At 43.7% G+C, this 15,314-nt stretch overlaps 1 protein-coding gene across 2 annotated transcripts in view; it reads right to left on the bottom strand.

The window, feature by feature from the left end:
* Positions 1–663: 663 nt before the first annotated feature.
* LOC143810259 (uncharacterized) overlaps positions 664–15,314 on the bottom strand; it is a 144,860-nt gene continuing 130,209 nt past the window's right edge. For both annotated transcript variants that reach the window (XM_077293126.1, XM_077293127.1), the window contains exon 3: positions 664–2,051. In XM_077293126.1, coding sequence (XP_077149241.1) covers positions 934–2,051 — 1,118 coding nt within the window. In that variant the 3' untranslated portion in view covers positions 664–933. The remainder of the gene's footprint in view (positions 2,052–15,314) is intronic.

Raw genomic sequence — 15,314 nt, forward strand, 5'->3', positions numbered from 1 at the left:
AATTGAAGCAGAAACCATCCAAAAACTCACAAATTCAATGGACGAGAGAGTTCAGAAGCTTCTTTCGAACAAGGGGTCCTATGTGCAAATGTAACATCACCTAGAATAAAGTTTTCACTTGAAAACGGTTTGATTTCATTTTTTAATAAGCTGATAATGCTTATAACTTCACAATTGGCCATTTTTTTGTTCAAAATAGAATAAAAAAGGTTGAAAACTCTGCTGTGCATAATAATTTGGAACATGCATTTTGAGTGTTTATTTTTTTTTAAAAGATTCTGTTTTCATAGGCAGTTTGTTCCAAAACATTGCAATTATACTAGAATAGTAGATGACTGGAAAATAACAATGACTGCAATTCAGATAGGTAATTTAGAGAAAATAGGAGGAAATGTTATTTGCATAATAATTTGGAACACAGTGTAGTCACTTTGCAGCACCCCATAGGAGGATCACTTTAGTGAAGTTAGCAGGGCTGTATATTTTATTTATTGAAATAGTGCCACTACTTCCCCATTTCTGGCCATGAAGTTAAAGCGGAGAGCTGTCATACCAGTATATGCAATCAAGTTACTTGATGATAATCAACAAGAAACAGTGTAAGCTAAATGATAATGAAGTGGTGACTGTGGATCGCCTGAATGATGGTTCTGAACATTTCAAGCAATTAATATTTATTCTCAGAAACAGAAAAGTACAAATAAAAAAACACAATTATGTGCAATGAAAAATGTAGGTTAAGTTCCTGTAAATTTAGTGACCAATGTGGGAAGATTTTCAGCCACAGAATAAGGAAAGCAGTGGGGAATGTTCTTGTTACAGCAGTAGTTGTCATGTGCTCAGTATCTCAGTCCTTTCTGTCACAGATTTGCTGCTTGGCATAAGAACACTGAAAGAAATATTGAGACAACAGACAATTGGATGGTAATAAATCTAAAGAAGCTCAATCTCTGCATGCATCTTCTGATGTCGGCTCATGTTAGAACAGTGCCGGAAGGATTTCCCACAATCCTTACATTTATACGGCTTCTCCCCTGTGTGAACCCGGTGATGTTTCTTCAGCTCTGAGCTCAGGATAAAGCTTTTGGCACAGACATCACAAGCAAATGGCCTCTCGCCTGTATGAGTTCTTCTGTGCCTTATAATTTGGGACCTCTGACTAAAGCTTTTGCCACATTCAGTGCATGTGAATGGTTTAATCCCAGAGTGTGTTCTTTGGTGTATGACAAGGTCTGAGCTGCGAATAAAGCTATTTCCACACTCAATACATATAAATGGTTTCTCCCCCGTGTGAGTCCTATAATGAACCATCAGATCAGAACTCTGACTGAATCTCCTCCCGCACTCTATGCATGCATACGGCTTCTCCCCAGTATGTATTCTTTCATGGTTCTTCAGCCCTGAATTCTGACTGAACTGCTTCCCACAGTAGATACAAGTGTACGGTTTCACTCCGGTGTGGATCCGTTCATGTTTTCTTAGCACAGAACTTCTGCCAAAGTGTTTCCCACAAAAGAAGCATCCATATGGCTTCTCTCCTGTGTGTGCCCTCCGATGAACTATAAGATTGGATTTCCCAATAAAGGTTTTGCCACAATCCATACACAGAAACTCTCTGCCTGTTTTCTTTTGCTTCTGAGTTTGTATCATAGAACCACTTACATCACAGACAGTGCTGCTCCCATCAAGGGTAGAGTCAGGCTCCCGACTTGTGGGGCTGTGTGACTTCTGGTGCTCAACATATGTAACCTCCTGAGAGAAGCTCTGTCCACACTCAATACAGATATACGAGCTGGAACTCATAGCTGGGATAGACTCCAGGCTGTCCTCGCAGTCCATTCTGCCAAAACAGGAGTTAGTATGTAGAAGACTTCTATGCTGGCCAGGCAATACAGGTAATGGAATTTCTGCAGAAAAGGTTCTGGGCATCTTCATGGGCTCACATATTGTTCTGCGATTTCGTCGCTTTGGAGTCTGGAGTGAAGCATTATGCACAAGGTCGATCCTTTCCAGGTTCTGTGTATCTCTTGTTAGATGAATGTTGGGTCGTGCTGAGAAAAAAAGAATATTGCAATGTTTAGCTATCACATGTGCTAAAGGCAATGTGTAGGGGGGAAAATCTGTGTTCCTGTCCTTAAAACTATTAGTGGGCTGCCCAGCACTATATAAGTGCACCCTAAAAGGACAATCTCCCAAATTCCCCAAGCCAACACAAAAAGAGCCTGGCTATACCTTGTAGCACTGAACAATTTGCAACAAAAATGAGCCATATTCACCAAATCCAGGTTAAAATATTAAATGCTCTACAGGTTTCAGAAGACTGCAATGGTAATGGCAAAGGCAGCAGAGGTGCAAAACACTGATACAACAACCATTCACAACGATCATTCACTTATCTGTACATTCATAATACTAGGCAAGCACCCCGTCCATAGATAGTCCGTATATGAGTGGTTGCTTCATCAGTATTTTGCACAATTTTAATATTGTTACCGGGCGCTGATAAATCCAACTGCCTTTTTTCTTTGATGTTTTGTGAATTTCATGTCCTTTTCTGTGAATGCTTTAAATTTTTAGTGTAGGGACTCCCAAGATATTAAAGACCCTTGATGCGGGTTGTGAGGTTGCGTTTTTTGACAAAAATATCGACCAATACTACTTATATTTTATACATCTTTTTTGTAACATATTTTTCATATTTTGCAAGGTGCAGCCAGGCCATTTAGTGTTTGCATGGGGAATTCAGATGTTTGCCATTTTGGGGTGCACTTACAAAAGTGCTGGTTAGCCCGCCTTATAATAGCATGGGCGTCTCTATAAGCTGTAATCCCCACACTGTGCACTACACTTATCTGTCTGACTGGCACCCTATACAAGCTTGTGCATTCATAATAATAAATGATATTGGGGATACCTGTATTGATGATCCTGAAGATACATGGACTAAATAATATTGGGATACTAGTGCTATTGATATTCTGATAGCAAACCGACCACCATCACAATGGACTAATAGTGATGAGCGAGTATACTCGCTGCTCGGGTTTTCGCGAGCACCCTCGGGTGGTCTCCGAGTATTTGTGACTGCTATGAGATTTAGTTTTCATTGCCGCAGCTGAATGATTTACAGCTGCTAGGCAGCTTGAATACATGTGGGGATTCCCTAGCAACCAGGCAACCCCCCACATGTACTCAGCCTGGCTAGTAGCTGTAAGTCATTCAGCTGTGGCAATGAAAACTAAATCTCCGAACACTAACAAATACTCGGAGACCACCCAAGCGTGCTCGGGAAAACCCGAGCAATGAGTATACTCGCTCATCACTATGGACTAACCATTAAGGGTAATATCGGAAAAAATCTCATCCCCCAGAATGGAATCATCATAAAGGGCAAAATTATTTAATAATCCCATCACCACCCAGATGGACTAACCATAGGAGATGATATCTGATAGTAATCCTGCCACTGTCACAAGTGACCATAGAGACCATTTTTTTACATTTCGACCCATGAAGGCCTTTTTCAAGTTTTATCTGTACAAAATGAACATAAACACATTATTTATTTTCATATATATTGATACATATGCAGCGCCCCAGAGTCCTGGTCGTTGCAGTACTGACGCTCCGCCACTAAGGGGAGTGATGGTACGTCTGATGGCACTTAAGGAGTTCACCTGACCAGGTATCACAGTCACACATTACACTTCACATTCTGGCCACCAGGAGGAGCAAAGGGTTCTATGTATTAGGCCACTCCTCACAATCTGGTAAAACTGGGGGCTGGATAGGAAGTTAGTCAGAAGCTGACTGGGTTGGATCCAGGCAACACCCTGTGGCAGAGGGTGTAGCAGGGGAAGATTCAGGGGGGTCTCTGTCAGAGGTGGGATCCTGACAGTGGCCTAGCGAAAAGAACAGAACGTTACGGAGCCGCGCCTGCACTTGAATGCGGTGGCATCCCAAGAAAGGAAATGAAGCGAGGTTTATTGTGGAGAAGTGAGAAACGAGATCGCAGCAAAAAGGAGATAAAGCCAGTAGGAGTCGTGCCGTAAGATCGAGGCAACATCCTACTGAGGCACGTAGCCGGTGGCCGGAACGCCGAGGAAGTATTGGGCTCCAAGCATTACTTCAAACAGCGGCAGGACAGTTGATTATAGGTTGGCTGTCTCACCTAAATCACCTAAGCAGACATAGGGGGCAATTGTGGGAGAGGGGAGACGCTAGGGTCCCGGAAGAACTCCAGGCCTATCCGTCATACGGGTGCGTCCTATCCATATCATCTGGGGGACGGAGAAAGAACATCAGAACAGATACAAGTTGTGAGAGAAGAACATCAGAAACAGACACAACAGTTGTGAGGACTATCCCGTGGTGCTCAGCAGGGAGGTACTACAACGCACAGGCGCTAGAAGGTAGGCACTGATTTCCACCTGCAAAGGAAACTCTGGATGTGCCTTTGGACCGGCCGGTCTCAGCCCTGTTAGCAATGCTCTGGATTACGGATCTTGAAGCCTTCAGTAAAGAGGTAAAGAGACTGCAACCCTGTGTCCTCGTTATTCATCGCACCTTGCACCCCGCACCACCATCACACCTTTCATTGGACGCCCCTTAGCAGGGTCACGGACCGGGTCTAGCCACCGTGACAACCCCAGGACCGAGACAGAGAGGCCCGGTACCGAGTACCCCACGGCCCTGCGTCTGGGGGCGCTCCACATATATTGTTGCTCTTATTCATTGTATTGCAACTCTCAACTAATCAGTCTCCCACTTACTAAACTCTCCCCTCTCCAATCCATCCTGAATGCAGCAGCCTGGATCAAATTCCTGTCCAACCACTACACCAATGCCTACACCCTGTGCAAGTCATTGCACTGGTTTCTCATCCGCTACAGAGTTCAATATAAACTTATCACTCTGACCCACAAAGGGCTCCATGGTTCTGCACCCCCTACCTCTCTTCCCTCATCTCTGTCTACCACCCTGCCTGTGTCCTCTGTTCTGCTAATGACCTAAGACTGGTGAAACGGGGTGTATGTGTACAAATCTGCGCTGCTGATAAAGATGGATGGCAGACGATATTCTTCAAAGCTTTATTTCAAACAGATTAATAGTTGGGCTAATAAAGCTTTGAAGAATATCGTCCGCTATCCATCTTTATCAGCAGTGCAGATTTGGACACATATATCCAGTTGCACAATTATCCTTGGTCTTTGGACCCGTGTCCTGTAGCTGCTGATCCATACTTATTACATGTTGCTTAGTTGCAACAAAACAAGGTTCTCACGTGCTGCACCAATTCTTTGGAATGCACTACCCAGAACAATTTGATTTAATTCCCAATACCCAGAGTTTTAAGCGTGCCCTAAAAACACAATTCTTCAGACTGGCCTCTTGCGTCACCTCACTTCTCTAAATATCCCCATTTTGCCCATGCAAAATTTTCTTCAAAATCAGGACCCTTGTAGCATCTTAATAGGCCTCTGTGTCTGTACTTGTACACATACTGGCTGGTGTCTGGTTCATACAGCATTATGAGAATCCCCCTAGTTAGTGTATTATGTATTGTACAATATAAGAACATTTTACCATTCACTCTTCATGTCTTCCCTACTTCTTCATAGATTGTAAGCACTGGCGTAGCTAGAGCTTTTGCCGCCCGGGGCTGATTCCGAGTTTGGCGCCCCCCCCCCCCATTGCCGTCACTCAACGCCGGGCACCGCCCCCTCAGCACTGTTTACCCATGAAATCCGGTGCCTGCGCTGTGTATCGCTGTTTGGTGCAGGCGCAGAGAGCTCTGGCCATCTGACGTCACAGCCAGGCTTGCAGACTGCGCCTGTGCGGCCACCCACCTTGGTAATCCCAGCCCCACAGTGTGTTATGCATTATGCAGAGTGTGGGGCTGGGATTCACAAGCAGGGCGGCCGCACAGGCGCAGTGTCCAGCATTGCCCCAGTGTGTCCAGCATTGCCTTAGTGTGTCCAGCAATCTGCCCCAGTGTCCAGCATTGCCCGCAGTGTCCAGAATTGCCCCCAGTGTCCAGCATTGCCCCCAGTGTGTCCAGCAATCTGCCCCAGTGTCCAGCATTGCCCCCAGTGTGTCCAGCAATCTGCCCCTGTGTCCAGCATTGCCCCCAGTGTGTCCAGCAATCTGCCCCAGTGTCCAGCATTGCCCCCAGTGTGTCCAGCAATCTGCCCCAGTGTCCAGCATTGCCCCCAGTGTGTCTAGCAATCTGCCCCAGTGTCCAGCATTGCCCCGTGTGTCCAGCAATCTGCCCCAGTGTCCAGCATTGCCCCCAGTGCGTCCAGCATTGCCCCCAGTGCGTCCAGCAATCTGCCCCCAGTGCGTCCAGCAATCTGCCCCCAGTGCGTCCAGCAATCTGCCCCAGTGTCCAGCATTGCCCCCAGTGTCCAGCATTGCCCCCAGTGTCCAGCATTGCCCCCAGTATGTCCAGCAATCTGCCCCAGTGTCCAGCATTGCCCCCAGTGTGTCCAGCAATCTGCCCCAGTGTCCAGCATTGCCCCCAGTGTGTCCAGCAATCTGCCCCAGTGTCCAGCATTGCCCCCAGTGTCCAGCATTGCCCCCAGTGTCCAGCATTGCCCCTCGTGTGTCCAGCAATCTGCCCCAGTGTCCAGCATTGCCCCCAGTGTGTCCAGCAATCTGCCCCAGTGTCCAGCATTGCCCCCAGTGTCTCCAGCAATCTGCCCCAGTGTCCAGCATTGCCCCCAGTGTGTCCAGCAATCTGCCCGTGTCCAGCATTGCCCCCAGTGTGTCCAGCATTGCCCCCAGTGTGTCCAGCATTGCCCCCAGTGTGTCCAGCATTGCCCCCAGTGTGTCCAGCATTGCCCCCAGTGTGTCCACTAATCTGCCCCCAGTGTGTCCAGCAATCTGCCCCCAGTGCGTCCAGCAATCTGCCCCCAGTGCGTCCAGCAATCTGCCCCCAGTCTGTCTCCAGCATATTGCCCCCAGTGTGTCTCCAGCATATTGCCCCCAGTGTGTCTCCAGCATATTACCCCCAGTCTGTCTCCAGCATATTACCCCCAGTCTGTCTCCAGCATATTACCCCCAGTCTGTCTCCAGCATATTGCCCCCAGTCTGTCTCCAGCATATTACCCCCAGTCTGTCTCCAGCATATTGCCCCCAGTCTGTGTGTCCAACATATTGCCCCCAGTCTGTCTCCAGCATATTGCCCCCAGTCTGTCTCCAGCATATTGCCCCCAGTCTGTCTCCAGCATATTGCCCCCAGTCTGTCTCCAGCATATTACCCCCAGTCTGTCTCCAGCATATTGCCCCCAGTCTGTGTGTCCAGCATATTGCCCCCAGTCTGTCTCCAGCATATTGCCCCCAGTCTGTCTCCAGCATATTGCCCCCAGTATGTCTCCAGCATATTGCCCCCAGTCTGTCTCCAGCATATTGCCCCCAGTCTGTCTCCAGCATATTGCCCCCAGTCTGTCTCCAGCATATTACCCCCAGTCTGTCTCCAGCATATTACCCCCAGTCTGTCTCCAGCATATTGCCCCCAGTCTGTCTCCAGCATATTGCCCCCAGTCTGTCTCCAGCATATTGCCCCCAGTCTGTCTCCAGCATATTACCCCCAGTCTGTCTCCAGCATATTGCCCCCAGTCTGTGTGTCCAGCATATTGCCCCCAGTCTGTCTCCAGCATATTACCCCCAGTCTGTCTCCAGCATATTGCCCCCAGTCTGTGTGTCCAGCATATTGCCCCCAGTCTGTCTCCAGCATATTGCCCCCAGTCTGTCTCCAGCATATTGCCCCCAGTATGTCTCCAGCATATTGCCCCCAGTCTGTCTCCAGCATATTGCCCCCAGTCTGTCTCCAGCATATTGCCCCCAGTCTGTCTCCAGCATATTGCCCCCAGTCTGTCTCCAGCATATTACCCCCAGTCTGTCTCCAGCATATTGCCCCCAGTCTGTGTGTCCAGCATATTGCCCCCAGTCTGTCTCCAGCATATTACCCCCAGTATGTCTCCAGCATATTGCCCCCAGTCTGTCTCCAGCATATTGCCCCCAGTCTGTCTCCAGCATATTGCCCCCAGTCTGTCTCCAGCATATTGCCCCCAGTCTGTCTCCAGCATATTGCCCCCAGTCTGTCTCCAGCATATTGCCCCCAGTCTGTCTCCAGCATATTGCCCCCAGTCTGTCTCCAGCATATTGCCCCCAGTCTGTCTCCAGCATATTGCCCCCAGTCTGTCTGAGTCAGACATAAAGAAAAAGGAAAAAAAAAAAAAAAAAGGAAAATCCTCACCTCTCCCGTTCCCAGCGCAGGTCCGGTGCACTCAGCGTCTCTCCGGCTCTGCAACGCTCAGGACAGAGGCTGAGCGCGCAGTGATGACGTCATCGCACCCTCTGCCCTGAGACGTCGCAGAGTCAGAGGGCGCCGAAGACGCTGCAGCTGCCGCAGGAACCAGGAGAAGTGAGTATTAAAGGGGGGCCCAATGCCAGCGCTGGCACCGGGAGGGGGGGGCCTGGTAGTGGCGGCGGTCGGCGCCGCCCGAAGATTTAAAGGGCCCGCGTCTCTCTCTTTTTTTTTTTTTTTTCTTCCTCCTCCTCTCTGGGTCGGAGCCGCCCCAGGCATTGTGCCGCCCGGGGCGGCCCGCCCCCCCCGCACCCCCCTTCCTACGCCACTGATTGTAAGCTTGCGAGCAGCAGGACCCCACACCTCCTGTATCTGGTGAACAGGACCCTCACTCCTCTTCTTATCTAGTGAATAATGTGTTACTTTGTAATGTCTTTATTGTCTGTACAAGTCCCCTCTAGAATGTAAAGCGCTGAGAAATATGTTGGTGCTGTAGAATTTTTTTTATTATTTTTATATTGCATTTTGAGCACTATCTAGTATCTTATTCCTTTACATTGTACTCCTTTTCATTTCCCTTTTCCCACACACCTTTGTTTTCCTTATGTTTCCACTTTTTATATTGTTTATTGACATATTTTTCCTTTTCCGGTGCCATACAGTTTGTGAGCACCTCCTCCACTTGAGCAGCGAGAAAGAATAATTGAGAGCAACATCTGATTGACTAACAATGGATTTATCATAAGTACGATAAGTAATACCAAAAAACATTTGATAGTAATCCGAACATCACCAAGATGAATTAATCATAAAAGACAATAACAGACAGTAATCCCACCACCACTAAAAGGAACTAGCCATTGAGTATCTAATTGTAATCCTACATACGCAGAATGGACTAACCGTGTAGGGTGATATTGAGGAGTCACACAACCACCATCATAATAGACTAATCATGGAGGGTGATATCTGCTAGTTATCGCACCGCTAAAATGGACAAACCATACATGGAGAGGAGAGTAATCGGAGAATAATCCCACCACCATCAAGATGAACTAACTATAGAGGAAGACATCAGCAAGTAATCTTGAAACAAATGTAGATACTCCAGCTCCAGCGGAATAGGTAAAATAGTATAAGCTTCATTCGTCCATAATGGTAGTAAAAACAGAAAAAATATTCCTTACATAGGTGAATCAAAACAGGGAATTGTGCATATACGGCTACGCGTTTCGACCTGTAGCGGTCTTACTCATGCCTATATCACTCTAGGAATGAGCGAGATATGTATCCTTGATCGGCCCAAAAAAAAAAAAAAAAAGAGGCCCGCCCCCATGTCACATGACAGATTTGTAAGGTCCTAGAGCTACATATAAAGAGACATTTAAAATATTAGAAAAAACATGTTAAAACATTAACAATAATGATACATAATTTCATTTTTCTTGTTCATGCCTGCAGGATAGCGAGTATTTAGGTTATAGATCCAAAACGCCTCTCTCGTGAGTAGGCATCTCCTTGAATCTCCTCCTCTGTGCGACATATATACTTTCTCAATACCATGTACCTTTAGATTAGTAATATCCCCGTTGTGTTGTATGTTAAAATGTTTTGATACCATGGACATGTTTTTATTTCTCATATTGAGATTAGTGGCATCTCTAATGTGTTCAGTTATACGGGTTTTTAATTTTCGTGACGTACATCCTATATATGAGATGCGGCATTCCATACAATCCACTTTATATATTACGTTTTTTGTGTGGCAGTTTATAAAACTATTTATTTTATACTCTTTAGTGTTATTTGAGTTTTGAAAACTATTACCGGGTTGTATATGTGCGCACGTACTACATGCCTGGGTGCCACATTTAAAAAAACCTTTGCATTCAAGCCATGTATTGGATTTTACTTTAGTTTTGTTGTGGCTGGAATTTGGGGCAATAAAATCACCAATAGTACGAGCCCTTCTTGCTACCACATTTACTCCATCTTTTAGAATATCTGATAATATGTCATCCTCACACAAAATAGATAATCTCTTGTTGATAATACCTTTAATTTGGTTAAATTGGGAGGAGAACTGTAGACAGACAAACGGTTTTCTGTCAAACTTTTTCTTTTTTATTGAATTATTCATAGTTGGAACTAATAGCTCCTTTCTCTGTTTTTTATCGACCAGGTTTTTTGCTCTGTTTATAGTCCAGTTCGGGTATTTACGAATTTTTAACCTATCACTTATTTTATCAGATTCACTTTGTTTGTCTTCTTCCCTACTGCAGTTATGTTTAGATCTAATATATTGTTTGTCTTCTTCCCTACTGCAGTTACGTTTAGATCTAATATACTCCCCTACCGGTATTGATTTAATTGTATGAGCCGGATGACTGCTTTTTGCGTGCAATAAAGTGTTTCCGCTAATTGGCTTTATGTGTGTCTTACTGATGATTTTTTCACCAACGCATCCGCGTAAATCTAGATCTAAAAACGAAATTTGAAATTGATCTTGCACATAAGTGAACCTAATGCCACAATCGTTGGAATTGATATATTCTATAAATTCTGGTATGGCAGATACATCGCCCCCCCAAATGATGAGGGTGTCATCGATGTATCTGCCATACCAGAAAATGCATTCAGTGAAAGGATTATTGACAGAAAACATATATTTTTGCTCCCAATATGCCATGGTGAGGTTTGCCAATGAAGGCGAATATTTTGCGCCCATAGGAACTCCCGACTTCTGGACGTATATATCCTTGTCAAAGGAAAAAATGTTATTTTGCATAAGAAAAGACAAAACCTGTAAAGAAAAATTTATAAGGTCCTCAGAGTATTCGCCATAATCTCTTAGATGGAACTCAATGGCTTTCGCTGCCACGTCATGCGGTATATTCGTGTATAAGGACACGACGTCACAGCTTAACCAGCTGTATTCTTGTGTCCAAGTCCAGTCTGAGAGCATTTTTAAAACTGCTCTAGAGTCTTTGATATATCCTGGTGTTTTCAGAACTATTGGCTGTAGCAGTGAGTCCATCCACTCGCATAGATGCTCAAGCATGGATCCGATTCCTGATATTATTGGGCGCATGTTAGGAAACCCCTCACCCTTATGTAATTTGGGGAGACCATGCATGATAGGTAGTATAGGGAACTCTACATATAGATAGTCTGCTTGTTTTTTATTTATTACCGCTAGATTTATTCCTTCCTCAATGAGGCTAGCGATTTTACTGTTGATTTCTTTAGTTGGATTTCTTTCAAGTTTCTTATAGGTGGATTTATCTGATAATAATTCATAGATTTTTTCTTTGTAGTCATTTTCATTCATGACTACTATTAGGCCACCTTTATCACTTCTTTTGATAACAATATTATTTGTAGATTTTAGTTCGTTTAATGCCTTTCGTTGATTGAAGGATAAATTATTGTGATTTTTCTTTTTATGTTCCTCATATAGCATTTTTAGATCCCTTTCAATTGCTTCTTGGAATCTGTCCATGCATTCAGCTCTTGTCTGTAAAGGATAAAAAAAAGGATTTTTTGTTTTGAATTTTTTGGAAATACTCAAGAGGTCTTCAGTAGGCTCCAACTGCTGTTCTTTTGAAAGTTTCATAAGGCAGTTTAGCGTTACTTGTTCCTTAAAATTTAAGCCTTCAAATTCATTTATTTCTACAGTAGCCTCAGGACTGAGTATAGGATTTTCGTCTGAAAAAAAATGTTTTTTTATGGTCAGATTTCTAATGAATTTATTAATATCTAGAATAGTCATGAATAAATTAAAATCTGCATCAGGTACAAAATTTAAGCCTAAGGATAATAAATTTATTTGTTCTTGTGTTAGGGTATGAGAGGATAAATTTACCACATTGTTCATATCTATTGTTTCTGTCTTTTTTTGTATCGGGTCATTATTCCTGGCAGATTTTTTATGCTTCCTTCCTCCGCGTCTTCTCCGTTTTTTGATACTTTTTTGTATTTCTTTTTACTCCCTGAAATATTTCTTGTCATAGGGACATCGGAGGCACTAGCATTGGTGTCTGAAGAATCAAATTCCGTAGATGAAAAATTTACTTGTGGTCTATTGGTTGGATTTTGTCGAGCTCGATTATGTTTTAGAATAGATTTGGGTGATTTGTAGGATTTTTCCCATCGCCCCCATTCATAAACGGTGTTGGTTGAATAGTCAGTGAGGTCTCTTTCGAATTTTCGTTTCTTTCTGTTCATAATCTCGTCTTCAAAGGCATTAGCATTTCCTTTGACTTTATCCAATGATAGTTCATAGTGAGAAAATGTTTTATATTCCTCCAGGCTTTTTTTGTTTTTTTCCAAATTTTCTTGTGTTTCTTTCAACTTTATTTCTTCATTTCTGATCAAGAGTTTCATTAGATTGAGGGAACAGTTCGTAAGTATTTGATTCCACTCTCTATTGAACTCTTCAGAATACGTTGTTGTTGAGATTTTTTTGATCCTTAAGCCTCTGGGAATCATTTCTTTCATTAAATAATCTTCTAAAGTAGTATAATTCCACCATATTTTTGTCTCGGTTTTCATTAGTTTCTCTACTTCATTTAGACATGTGGTGAAATCATTGCTTCCCACTGAATCAAGTCCAACACCTCCAAGCACCTGAGCCACCTTGGCTGATCTGTCCTGCGATAGCATTTTTTTGAAATGAAAACTAAAATTTCGCTACAATTCACCTGAAAGTTCACCTTAATAGTAATGTAGGAAAAGGTAGGGAGATCTCGGCATGATCAGATATAAATATAGAATGAAAAAAAGTAAGCGACTATAAAAGTCGCAGCCAGCTCACCAACCAGACCATTCACCACGAAGCACGGAGACCCGTCCTGATCACGACGTCCAGCAGTAGTACTTGAAACAAATGTAGATACTCCATCTCCAGCGGAATAGGTAAAATAGTATAAGCTTTATTCGTCCATAATGGTAGTAAAAACAGAAAAAATATTCCTTACATAGGTGAATCAAAACAGGGAATTGTGCATATACGGCTACGCGTTTCGACCTGTAGCGGTCTTACTCATGCCTATATCACTCTAGGAATGAGCGAGATATGTATCCTTGATCGGCCCAAAAAAAAAAGAAAAAAAAAAGAGGCCCGCCCCCATGTCACATGACAGATTTGTAAGGTCCTAGAGCTACATATAAAGAGACATTTAAAATATTAGAAAAAACATGTTAAAACATTAACAATAATGATACATAATTTCATTTTTCTTGTTCATGCCTGCAGGATAGCGAGTATTTAGGTTATAGATCCAAAACGCCTCTCTCGTGAGTAGTTCAAGATGAACTAACTATAGAGGAAGACATCAGCAAGTAATCTTACCACCACCAAGGTGAACTAACCCTAAAGGGTTATCTGACAGTAATATCACCACTATTAAGAAGAACTAGCCATAAAGGAAGAGAATGTAACATAGTAACATAGTAACATAGTAAGTAAGGCCGAAAAAAGACATTTGTCCATCCAGTTCAGCCTATATTCCTATATTCCATCATAATAAATCCCCAGATCTACATCCTTCTACAGAACCTAATAATTGTATGATACAATATTGTTCTGCTCCAGGAAGACATCCAGGCCTCTCTTGAACCCCTCGACTGAGTTCGCCATCACCACCTCCTCAGGCAAGCAATTCCAGATTCTCACTGCCCTAACAGTAAAGAATCCTCTTCTATGTTGGTGGAAAAACCTTCTCTCCTCCAGATGCAAAGAATGCCCCCTTGTGCCCGTCACCTTCCTTGGTATAAACAGATCCTCAGCGAGATATTTGTATTGTCCCCTTATATATTTATACATGGTTATTAGATCGCCCCTCAGTCGTCTTTTTTCTAGACTAAATAATCCTAATTTCGCTAATCTATCTGGGTATTGTAGTTCTCCCATCCCCTTTATTAACTTTGTTGCCCTCCTTTGTACTCTCTCTAGTTCCATTATATCCTTCCTGAGCACCGGTGCCCAAAACTGGACACAGTACTCCATGTGCGGTCTAACTAGGGATTTGTACAGAGGCAGTATAATGCTCTCATCATGTGTATCCAGACCTCTTTTAATGCACCCCATGATCCTGTTTGCCTTGGCAGCTGCTGCCTGGCACTGGCTGCTCCAGGTAAGTTTATCATTAACTAGGATCCCCAAGTCCTTCTCCATGTTAGATTTACCCAGTGGTTTCCCGTTCAGTGTGTAATGGTGATATTGATTCCTTCTTCCCATGTGTATAACCTTACATTTATCATTGTTAAACCTCATCTGCCACCTTTCAGCCCAAGTTTCCAACTTATCCAGATCCATCTGTAGCAGAATACTATCTTCTCTTGTATTAACTGCTTTACATAGTTTTGTATCATCTGCAAATATCAATATTTTACTGTGTAAACCTTCTACCAGATCATTAATGAATATGTTGAAGAGAACAGGTCCCAATACCGACCCCTGCGGTACCCCACTGGTCACAGCGACCCAGTTAGAGACTATACCATTTATAACCACCCTCTGCTTTCTATCACTAAGCCAGTTACTAACCCATTTACACACATTTTCCCCCAGACCAAGCATTCTCATTTTGTGTACCAACCTCTTGTGCGGCACGGTATCAAACGCTTTGGAAAAATCGAGATATACCACGTCCAATGACTCACCGTGGTCCAGCCTATAGCTTACCTCTTCATAAAAACTGATTAGATTGGTTTGACAGGAGCGATTTCTCATAAACCCATGCTGATATGGAGTTAAACAGTTATTCTCATTGAGATAATCCAGAATAACATCCTTCAGAAACCCTTCAAATATTTAACCAACAGTAGAGGTTAGACTTACTGGCCTATACTTTCCAGGTTCACTTTTAGAGCCCTTTTTGAATATTGGCACCACATTTGCTATGCGCCAGTCCTGCGGAACAGACCCCGTCGCTATAGAGTCCCTAAAAATAAGAAATAATGGTTTATCTATTACATTACTTAGTTCTCTTAGTACTCG

Source organism: Ranitomeya variabilis, chromosome 2, assembly GCF_051348905.1.
Source record: "Ranitomeya variabilis isolate aRanVar5 chromosome 2, aRanVar5.hap1, whole genome shotgun sequence".
In the NCBI taxonomy this organism is placed as follows: domain Eukaryota; kingdom Metazoa; phylum Chordata; class Amphibia; order Anura; family Dendrobatidae; genus Ranitomeya; species Ranitomeya variabilis.